The sequence below is a fragment of the Globicephala melas genome, chromosome 13, assembly GCF_963455315.2.
Source record: "Globicephala melas chromosome 13, mGloMel1.2, whole genome shotgun sequence".
In the NCBI taxonomy this organism is placed as follows: domain Eukaryota; kingdom Metazoa; phylum Chordata; class Mammalia; order Artiodactyla; family Delphinidae; genus Globicephala; species Globicephala melas.
Window position 1 is genome coordinate 89,666,301 of NC_083326.1, and position 11,523 is coordinate 89,677,823.

The 11,523-nt window shown below is 44.5% G+C and overlaps 1 protein-coding gene across 4 annotated transcripts in view; it reads left to right on the top strand.

Moving 5' to 3' along the window:
- LOC115855123 (zinc finger protein 10) overlaps window positions 1-11,523 on the top strand; it is a 112,676-nt gene that overhangs the window by 42,220 nt on the left and 58,933 nt on the right. For 3 of the 4 annotated variants that reach the window (XM_070046956.1, XM_030859857.2, XM_070046954.1), the window contains 3 exons: window positions 6,482-6,568; window positions 8,078-8,204; window positions 8,553-8,648. In XM_070046956.1, the coding sequence (XP_069903057.1) occupies window positions 6,536-6,568; window positions 8,078-8,204; window positions 8,553-8,648 (256 nt within the window). In that variant the 5' untranslated portion in view covers window positions 6,482-6,535. Of the gene's footprint in view, window positions 1-2,115; window positions 2,678-6,481; window positions 6,569-8,077; window positions 8,205-8,552; window positions 8,649-11,523 lie in introns of those variants that run through there. The other variant, XM_070046955.1, reaches the window with a different exon arrangement.

Here is an 11,523-nt window from a genome sequence, read left to right on the forward strand (position 1 = left end):
CCTATCCCACAATTTTCTGGTCCTACAGTTTATTTTACTCTCCATGGTATCTTTGGTTGATTTTATACACTGCCATGGTGTCATCTGATAATGCTGTTACCCAGCTTTACCAGATGTTCTGTCTCCTGGTGAGCTTTATAGGAATCATGGCGCAGGGATGTATAATCTCCCTTAGACCCCATCTGTCTCCTTCACCTGCATCAGAGTAGATGAATACGTCACCCCCAAATCTGTGACTAAAGATCCACCCCCACTCCCCGCAAGAAGTTGTTCTGTTTGAGAATATAGCTGTGCAGCTTGAGTAGATCCAGGTAGAGCAGAAATGTGGATGGCGGCTGATACAGCTGGATAACCCTCACAGCTAAACGTGTCCTTCTCCCTCTCCCTTCTCTGGCTCACGCACCGTGTGCACAGCCAATCCTACCCCCAGACATTATTGTCCATTCTGTCACCCAGAAACCTGGGGTCACCTTGAACCCTTAACCTGTATTCCCATTCACATCTAATCAATTCCATTGCTGCGCTCCTTTGTGCTCCTGTATTCTGGATCACAGTTTCCCTCCTGCCTGGTTTCTTTGCAGGTGTTTCATCCCCCTCTAGTCCATCACACAACTACCTCAAAGGCAGACACATCTGTTGTCATTGCCCAGCTGACAGCATGTGGGCAAGAGCCTGTTTCTGAGGACGGCACTTTGGGCCTCTGTGACCTCGACCTGGCCTGTTTCTGGCTGCTCCCTGCCCTGCACCACATTCGACGGCCACACTGAGCTTCTCCCCCTACGTCACCGTCGAAGGCCCTGCTTTTGTTCATGATTCCCCACCCTCGCTTATCTGCCTGAACTCAGACGCGTTCTGGACTCAGCCTTAGACCCCCAGCTCCTGCTGGCTGCTGTCTGTGTTCCATGGAGGTTGGTTTCTTCAGCTTGCCTTAGCTGCTGAGGGCAGGGATAAATGCTTCGCTCACATTTTATCCCCTGGGCGTGGGACACAGCCGGGATCATAGTAAAGTGTTCAGCAATGATTTAGAAAAATGACAGAAGATCACAATAGTTATCAGCTTACCTGCTGTTTCCCTAAATACAAATGAAAACCCATCCTGGTGTCCCTCCCCTGGCAATATCTGTTGTTACGTTAGAGAAGTCAGTTTTGTTCAGTTGCATAAGAATATCCTTTGTAAATCTGGTGTCTGATGGAAGGATCTGATTACCCCCAAGAAATGGTAGAAACTGAGAATTAAATAGACTCCATGACAGCTGGGGTCAGTGGCTGCCAACCGTGGTGCACGTCGCACGTCAGAAGCACCTGCAGTGCTCCCTCCCCAGGGAGTTAAATGAGAAGCTCTTGGTGGGGGAGGGTGGCGTGGGACCCAGGTATTAATAACTTATTAATATAGGGGGAAAGGCCAGTGTGCAATCAGGGCTATAAACTGTCAGTTTAGATAAAGTTTTAAGTAAATTATCTAGAAGTGGGCGTTAAGGGAAATTAGGGTGACATAAGACTATTTGCTTTAAATCATAAAACAGGAGAGTCACTGGAATGAACCTTAGATGTCCATGTAAACTGGAGGCTGTATATAGTTGTTTTTTTTTTTCTTTTTAAATAAGATCCTATTCAAAGTTTATCAGTGACCAGCAATTTCCTGCCTCTTTCCGTGACCTGATCTGTTACCAGGTGTTGTTTGATTAATGGTGTCTTATTATTGTTGACTTGTAATTGACTTCTTTGTGACTCCACACATTTCTCCTAATTCTGCCCTCTGGAACAACTCAGAATAAATATTATCCCTGTGGACTTCCCTGGTGGTGCAGTGGTTAGGAATCTGCCTGCCAATGCAGGGAACACGAGTTCGATCCTTGGTCTGGGAACATCCCACATGCTGCAGAGCAACTAAGCCCGTGCACCACAACTACTGAGCCTGAGCTCTAGAGCCCGCGAGCCACAACTACTGAGCCTGCAAACCACAACTACTGAGCCTGTGCTCTAGAGCCCACGAGCCACAACTACTGAGCCCGTGTGTCACAACTACTGAAGCCCGCGCGCCTAGAGCCCGTGCTCCGCAACAAGAGAAGCCACCGCAGTGAGAAGCCTGTGCACCGCAACGAAGAGTAGCCCCTGCTCGCCACAACTAGAGAAAGCCCACACACAGCAACAAAGACCCAACGTAGCCAAAAAAAGAAAACATAAAATGTTTAAAAATATATATATTATCCCTGTTCCACAGGACCTGTAAATGTGTGAAGACCATTCTCTTGCTTCACCCAAGTAATTTCTTATGCAGGCTGGACGTCCGTGGTTATTTCAGCCTTTACTCACCTGAGCTCAGTGAGGGAGGGGCCTGTCTGAACAGCTGTTGCTCTGGGCTCAGCCCCTGGAATAGTACTTGGCATGTGGTTCGTGAGCCCTTGGTTAACATCTGGATCAAGAAGGTGTGAACAAGGAACACACGCGTTCATCCCACCTTTCCATCCTGCTGACTGGATTCTGACTCCTGGAAATGAGCCTGTGCTCCTCTGATGATACCCCACAGAGAACACGTGTCTGCTTCTGTGTCTTAACTCCCACAGCTGGTGTGTTCAGCTAAAATTACTCAAGTTTCTGGGGAAGGGTTAAAAGAAGTAAGGACGGACCTGTGCCTGGCATCAGAGACCTCACCCCAAGCAGACATGACCTTGGGCAGGTAGCTGTGCTCTCTGGCTGTACTTTTGTTCCGTTCATGTTGCTTCCTGTCCTAGGGACTGTGGGAGCACAGAGGTGAAAGAACTAAACCTTCCTGGAGAAGTTAGGGAATGACACAGGAAAGGGTGATGTTTGATCTTGCAGGATGGGTAGGATTTTACCAAGCGGCACGAAAGGGCAGAGCCTTCCTGGCCTAGGACTAGGGCGTGTGAAGAGGTTGGGCAGTTCAGGTGGTGCAGCATGGATGGGTGGGTGGGGGGGTTGTAGTTTGATGGGACATTTAGGGCTAGTGAGGGAGAAAAGGGCCCGCCACAAAGAACCCTAAATCCATGCTGAGGACTTGGTCCATTTTCCTGTGAGTACTGGGAGATCAGCAGAGAATTCTAATCAAGAAGCGCAGCTTACGTGTTTTACAGAGATGATGCTGATGTGGACACTCATCGGAGTGAGAAAGTCCGGAGGCGGAGAAGCCAAGCCCGAGCCAAGGCCGTGGGATCTGGAGGGGTGGGAGCTAGAGAAACGTCTAGGAGGGGATTTACAGGCTGTAGTAACTGATTGGATGTTAAGAGGACAGGGTCTAGAAAGATACTTGTGTTACTTGTCTCTAGATATCGTGTATGTTTTTAATTAACAAGCAGATAATCCTTACCGTGTGTCAGGCACTGTTTTCTGTGTTTCACAAATATGGACTCATTTAAGTCTCGTAATAACCTATGGTAGGCACTATTTAGTCCCCACTGTACAGATGAAGAGACCGAGATACTGAAAGGTTAAGAAGCCACCTGTGAGCAGTAGAGCGGGGTCTGAACCTAGGCAGTCTGGCTGCAGAAGCCATGCTGTTAACCACAGTTGGGAATATTCAGTTGAGGTTGGGGAAGACGTAGGGGCAGAGGACAGAGTGATCTGTTCATTCCAGCCCAGCACTGAGCCTGTCGTGAGCCAACAATGGGATGGACCATGGGGTAAAACGAGTAGGTGTGCTCTGTGCTCTGTAAGTGCCCAGGGGGCCATTGAAAGGGCGGAGACTGGGAAAGACAGAGAAGCAACAAAGGGTGACCTACATTTAAGCTAATCATAATTTTAAATTTTTATTAGTATTTTTAATTTTTAAAAGTGGATGTATAGTTGATTTACAGTGTTGTGTTAATTACTGCTGAACAGGGAATTCCCTGCTGGTCCAGTGGTTAGGACTCTGTGCTTTCATTGCTGAAGATGTGGGTTCAATCCCTGGTTGGGGAACTAAGATCCCACAAGCCATGCGACGTGGCTAAAAGACAAAAAAAAGTTACTGCTGTACAGCAAAGTGATTCAGTTATGTATGTGTGTGTGTACATTCTCTCTTTTCATATTCTTTTCCATTATGGTTTATCATAGGCTATTGAGTATAATTCCCTGTGCTCTACAGTAGGACCTTGTTGTCTGTCCATTCTATATATAACAGTTTGCATCTGCTGACCCCAGACTCCCAATCCTCCCCTCCCCCTCGGCCACTGAAAGTCTGTTTTCTATGTCTGTGGGTCTTTTTCTGTTTCATAGCTAAGTTCATTTGTGTCATATTTTAGATTCCACACATAAGTGATATCGTATGGTATTTGTCTTTCTTTTTCTGACTTACTTCACTTAGTATGATAATCTCTAGTTGTATCTAATCATAATTTTTTAAGTCATTAGAGAAGACTAAGAAGTACCAAGCTGTATAGAGGAAAACTAGGTGAGGGGCTACCAAAGTCAGTAAAGAGGTTCAAGAACAATTGAGAGGCCAGCAGTGCCTCTATAACAGGTGTCATTGGTGAAAACCAGTTTAGCACTGGTGAGGGGGTCAGAAACCGTAGTGCTTTTATTCATGTACAATAAGTATGGGTAGAATTGAAATGGAAATCCTTAAGATCTCCAGAAGACAAAGGGGGCAAACAGTGTAAAAGAAAGCAAATACAAAAGAGCCATCAACATAAACATATGGAAAATATTCAGACCTAGTATTCAAAGGGTGGAAATTAAAGATACAATCTAAATTTAAAACAAGTTAAAAGTGCAGTGTTTATAGACGTCTACTTCTGTCCAATATGGAGTAACAGGGAGGGGATTTACCTATCCTCTTGCCCGAACAAACAGCAACAACAACAAAAAGACAAAATACATGAAACAAACGTTTAAAGACATTCGATATCAGACCACAAAGGACAGTTATCCCTGAGAGATGGAAAACCAAGCAGGTTAGCCCTCTGACTGCCCCGGTTTATTGCCTTGAGAGGGTTTCCAGGTTACAGCAGAGGTAGGGGAAGCTGAGAGGGGCTGAGCAGACCCTGAGTCCAGAATGCAGAGCTGAGGCTGGGGAGGGCAGGGCAGCAGCCTTCACAGAGTGCAGAGGGTGCCCTCGAGTGATCACACAAAGCACACACGGGGGAGGAAGCTGCAGGGAACAGCATGTGGTGTTCACATGGGCGTTATGGCCATTACTGCTGGCCAGGCTGGAAAGCTCTTCTGATTCCTGGAGCATTGGGAGTGGAGCTCTATGAAGCACTGAAAAGAAAAATACCTGTCTGCTTAGTATCCTGTATTTGGCAAAAGTATATTTCAACAACAAAGGCAAGACAACCTCCAGAATGGGAGAAAATATTTGGAAGTTATATTATCTGATAAGTGTTTACTATCCAGAATAGATAAGGAACTACAGTTCAACAACTAAAAGACAAATGTCCCGGGCTTCCCTGGTGGTGCAGTGATTGAGAGTCCGCCTGCCAATGCAGGGGACACAGGTTCGAGCCCCGGTCCGGGAAGATCCCACATGCCGCGGAGCGGCTGGGCCCGTGAGCCATGGCCGCTGAGCCTGCGCCTCCGGAGCCTGTGCTCCGCAACGGGAGAGGCCACAACAGCGAGAGGACCGCGTACCACAAAAAAAAAAAGACAATGACCCAATTTAAAAATAGGTAAGGTACTTGAACATACATTTCTCCAAAGAAGATACACAAATGGCCAGTAAGCACATGAAAATAATGCAAATGAAAAGCACAGTGAGATACCACTTCACCCCTACTAAGATGGCTATATAATTTAAAAGATGGCACAAGTGTTGGCAAGCATGGGGGGAAGTTGGAACCCTTGTACATTACTTGTGTGAAAGTAAAATGACGCAGCCACTATGGAAAACAGTTTGGTGGGTCCTCAAAAAGCTAAACATAAAATTACCGTATGAGCCAGCAATTCCACTCCTAGGTATACCCGTCAGCAGATGAGTGGATAAACAAAATGTGGTGGGTCCATACAGCGGATTATTATTCAGCCATTAGAGTGAACTACTGATACAGGCTACAACATGCATGAATCTTGAAAACATGATGCTGAGTGAAATAAGCCTGACACGAAAGGGCAAATATCGTATGATTTCCTTTTAACCTATAAGGGAAAAGAATCTGAAAAAGAATATATATATATATATATATATGTAAAACTGAGTCACTTTGCTGTACACCTGGAACTACCACAACATTGTAAATCAGCCATACTTCGGTAATAAAAGGGATTTTTAAAAACTAAGAGGATTTGATGTAGTATTAGAAACATTCAGTTCCAAATGAAATTTAGCACGGAACTCTAGAGGCTGCAGGGTGTGGGAGAGGCAGCCTTCGGAGCTCTTTTCTTCCTACTCTCGGGGATTCCGGGCACTATAGGTGTATTTCTGGAACAGTCAGATGTCGTCTGGTTGTGTGGATATATAGGTACAGCAGTTGGTCTGAGGGAATCTAGACTCGCGATTAATGAGAACCAGGTCACAGCATCTCTCCTCAAGTTTCTGCCTTTTCCGCAGCTTCACCTGCTTGGGATCTCCTGTTACTCAGGAAGCGTCAGGAACGAGGAGGGCATGGAGGCCGAGTTGCTAACTGCCCGGTCCCACGTAAGTTGGGCTGCCTTCATTCTTTTTTGTTTTCCGACTGAGAATCCCTTTTTAGTTAAGGGTTCTTAAGGGATCCGTATCTCAGACACTTCCTCCAATAGACTAGCACTGTTTGTTTGCTTTATTTATAGCTGTAGTTTTATTTCCTTTCATATCAAAGAAACACAACTTGAACAGAAATGTGTGAAATATTGAGGACTCTGATGAGATGCTCTTTCGTCTACAATGAGGAATGACTGAGCACACAGCAAGCTTTCTCCCTTCAAGATGATGACAGAACTAGGATGTTGGTGCCTTTCTGAGGGATTCTCTGGTCCCTGGTGGTCTTGGGTGTGGGGCTGGTGTGTTAATTCCTCCCTGGGGACTGCCTGTGGAGGAGCTTGGGGACAAGTTAGGTAATTATCCAGGAGTAACTGCAACCAAGACAGGAAGAGCCCCGGGAGAGGGTGGGTCCTCTGGGGACAGAGAGATGGGTGGGGGACCCTCCTTCAGCCTCACTCAGCTTCGCCCCTAGGTGATCCCTCATACTTTACTTCTACGTATTCAAAACCCCACCAGAAAGCACAGTCTTTGCTTTTGGCTGTCCTACATATTTTGAAGGATTTACGGGAAGAAAAGTAGTCTATTGTATTTACCCAGATATTTACCCTTTTTCTTTCTCATCCATCATTCCTGAGATTTAAAGTTTCTCTCTTGTGTCATTTCCCTTCTGCCTGACGAATTACCTTTAGCATACTTTTAGAGCAGGTCTGCTGGTAACAAATCCTGTTTGTTTAACTTTCTTTGAGAATGTATTTTTCATCATTCCTGAAAGATATTTTCACCCAATAATTGAAATTCTGGCATGACAGTTCTTTTCTTTCGGCATTAAAAAATCCCCACTATTCCACTGTCGTTTTACCTTCACAGTCTTTGATGAGAAACGCTCAGTTATTCAAATGGGTTTTTTTCTGTGTCGTCTATAGATCCCTTTGATGTGTCTAATAAAGGCCTTGCTTCTGTATCTATTGTTTTATTACTATTAAAATATAATCTCTTCTCTATTTTTTAAATGCCTACCAATATTTAGGAAAAATGTTTTGGAAATTTATTTTAGGTCATAAAACATGGCTAGGTTGGTCTCTTAAGCATAAAGTTGCACTTGAGCTCAAGACTGTTTTTCCCTTCTTCTCCTGCCTTGTATTAGGTTCTAATTATTTTACATAAGTGTAGATTAACTGATTCTCCTTGCTTTAGCTGTTTACAACATACTTGATTTAAATGAAGTGTTTCTGACAGTTTCTAAACTGAAAGCATAACATGGAACAGGTTTCTAGACAGTACGTACTTAATACCATTCCTTTTAGGACTTGTCCAGAATTCAACGTAAATACTACTCACTCCTAGAATGAGTTCTATTCTGTCCTGTTTCCCTACCCAAGTGCTATCTGCCTAATCTCTCTTTCTGTCAATATTCGGGAAAGGGAGGGCAGAGATATACATCAGACTCAAATTTGCTTTGTGTTGTAGACACTGGTGACCTTCAAGGACATACTTGTGAACTTCACGAGGGAGGAGTGGAAGCTGCTGGACCCTGCTCAGCAGCTCATGTACAAAGATGTGATGTTGGAGAACTACAGAAACCTGGTGTCCTTGGGTGAGATGGACCTCTGTTTGGGGGTTTTGGGTTCCTCATTGATCAAAAGGTATGGAGAGCCTGAAGCATACATTGGAGTGTGAGCTTGGGGCCAGGGACCTAATTTCTTTGGGGCATGGAACAGGGTTTTCGTACTCCTTCTGCTTTTATGAAAAAAAAAATTGTTTTCGTTTGTTGAATTTTAAGAAATGTGTATTTTGCTGCCTCTGTAGCCCTACCTTGTCTACTCTTCAGAGCCCCCCAGGACTATTGAAGGGGCGCGGGGTTGGGGGTGAACTGGGATGCTTCTTTGTGTCCAGCCCAGAGCTCCCAACCCTCGCCCAGTTCTTTATCTTTCACTGGGAACAGGGCATCAGCTTCCCAAGCCAGAAGTGATCCTGCAGTTGGAGAAGGGGGAGGAGCCATGGCTGTTGGAGAGAGGGATTCACCAAGAGACCTATCCAGGTGAGAACCAGACCACCCGTTTGGGGGAGGAGTCCCTGGCGAGAGTGGTCACTAGTTCTCTGCATTTCGAAGGTGAGGACTGGGTTTATTTAGCTTCGGTTTCCCCACTGCTAGTCTGCTTTCTAGTCTTGTCACACTTCCATTTGCATTCATTAAAATTATCTTTCTGATGTTTCCATCTCCGGGCTATTGTATAAAGAAGATGTGGCACATATATACAATGGAATATTACTCAGCCATAAAAAGAAACGAAATTGAGCTATTTGTAATGAGGTGGATAGACCTAGAGTCTGTCATACAGAGTGAAGTAAGTCAGAAAGAAAAAGACAAATACCGTATGCTAACACATATATATGGAATTTAAGAAGAAAAAAAAATGTCATGAAGAACCTAGGGGTAAGAGAGGAATAAAGACACAGACCTACTGGAGAACGGACTTGAGGGTATGGGGAGGGGGAAGGGTGAGCTGTGACAGGGCGAGAGAGAGTCATGGATATATACACACTAACAAACGTAAGGTAGATAGCTAGCGGGAAGCAGCCGCATGGCACAGGGATATCGGCTCGGTGCTTTGTGACTGCCTGGATGGGTGGGATAGAGAGGGTGGGAGGGAGGGAGACGCAAGAGGGAAGAGATATGGGAACATATGTATATGTATAACTGATTCACTTTGTTATAAAGCAGAAACTAACACACCATTGTAAAGCAATTATACCGCAATAAAGATGTTAAAAAAAATTATCTTTCTGTTTCAGTGCTTGGTTCCAGCCCTGTTCATTTTGCTTTCCTGATTATTACTACTAACTCAAGCATCTGTGTCCTCTTATCTTTCATAGAATTATTCTATTATCTTTGCCTGTCTTTTCCCTGTCCTGTGTCCCTTCCCACAGCCTTTGATCTGCTGCTCTGTGTAAGCTCTGCCATGGGACCCCATCGCCTGCCCCTGCTCTGAGTTTGTTTTTTGCCGGTTAGCAAATTGCAGCAGAGGCATCACCAATCCCTGTTGACTTAACCCTCCTTCCTTTCCAGAATTGCTGCTCTCAAAAACACCTGTTTTCTCATAATCTAGCTCTTTATTTAATTTTTTTTTCATTTTAATCTTAATATCTGTAAAATGCAGACCACTGTGTGGATTTCTAGCATCAGTCCTTTCCCCAGCTCCCCTGTGTAGAGAAGATCAGCCTTCTGGGTTAAGAAATGAAGGCAGTGCTTCATCTTCCTCCTGTTCTGTTCTCTCTGAGCAATGCTGTCTCTGACCCCTGTCTCTAAGCTCAGTGCTCTGATGTCTTTCTCCTTAGCCCAGCCATCTGGGGCGTTGCTGTCTGGACCTTGCTGCTGATGGCCAACTCCATGTGCTAGTGACCCACGTTGACTCCTGGGGACACATGGCCTCCCAGGCCCGGTGCAGTCTAGGCACCTCGTAATCCTCTGGCACTCACGTCCACTCATGTCAGGCGTTTCCCTGAACCTCAGGCTGTGAGTGTGATGTGAATGAAGTCGTTAGCGTCTCAGTCGTCCTCTATGTTTCGCCTGCAGTCCTTTTTTGTGAAACCTTTTGGCTTATTAAGTACAGGTTCCTTCTTTTTCTGAGCTTCCACTTTGTTTCTACTTTTAAATGTCATAAATTTTGTTTTTGACTTTTTTTACATTGGGCCTCGTAGGTGACTGTAGCCAGTACCTGTCTCAGGGCAGGTCCCTCAGACACTGGGAAGTACTTGATCAGTCAGCTGCTTTGGGGCCATGGCAGGAAAGACTGTTCTCTGTTTCCTTTCATTTCCCTATTTCTTCCTGTCCTTATTTTTTCCATTCATGTGTTCAGTTTAGCAGGCTTTTCTGGATGTCTGTTGACAAGTATCCAAAAATAACTGACTATAACCAGCAGTTTAAATTTTTAGTGGGAAATTTGTTGTCAAAAGAAATACTGAAATTCCATGTATGTGCTTAATCGACTGGAATTTAAGGGAATCTACAAGCTCTGGGAACTTCATTATCAAAATGAAAAGTATAATGGGTGATGGCTTTAAAAACTCAGTTGATGAATTGATTAATGGATGCTGCAGATTTTGAAGATAACGCACCTGAGTTATCTTCCACATTACAGAACACATGGAAGATTTTTAGGACTTTAATGCGTCCGTGTTTTCTGTCGCTTTCTCCAGACTTGTCTTTCCATACCCAGCCCTACCCCTCATCACACATGTTCATTCTAGAATTTTCCAGTTGGCATTAGTAGTTTGAAAAACTTCTCCATGGGATTCTGATGCACTGGGTGGAGGAGAGGGAAAAGATGGCATATGTCCTGTCAAAACTCATCAAGGTAGAGGTGTGTGTACATGTAATGGAGTATTATTTATCCTTAAAAAGGAAGGAAATACTGCAGTTTGCTACAACGTAGATGAACTTTGAGGACATTATGCTGGGTGAAATAAGCCAGTCTCAGAAGGACAAATAGTGTATGATTCCACGTATGTAAGGTACTTGAAGTAGCCAAAATTATAAAGACACAAAGTATAATGGTGATTGCTGGGAGCTGGGTTGAGAGGAGATTGGGTCCTTATTGTTTAATAGGTATGGAGTTTCAGTTTTATAAGATGAAAATGGATGGTGGTGATGGCTGTACAACAATGTGAATACACTTAATACTTGAATTGTGCACTTAAAAATGGTTAAGATGGTGCATTTTATGTTATATGTATTGTTTTAATCACAATTTTTTAAAAAAGAAATCAGGGTGGGGAAGAAACTAGCAACTAACAGAGCTGGGAATGAAAATGAGGACTGGGAAAGGGGTTTGGGTTGTACAAAGGAGGCAGTTAGGAGCCTGGCACAGGGATTGTTTACCAGGGATTGTTTCCTGTGGCAGCCAAAACACAGT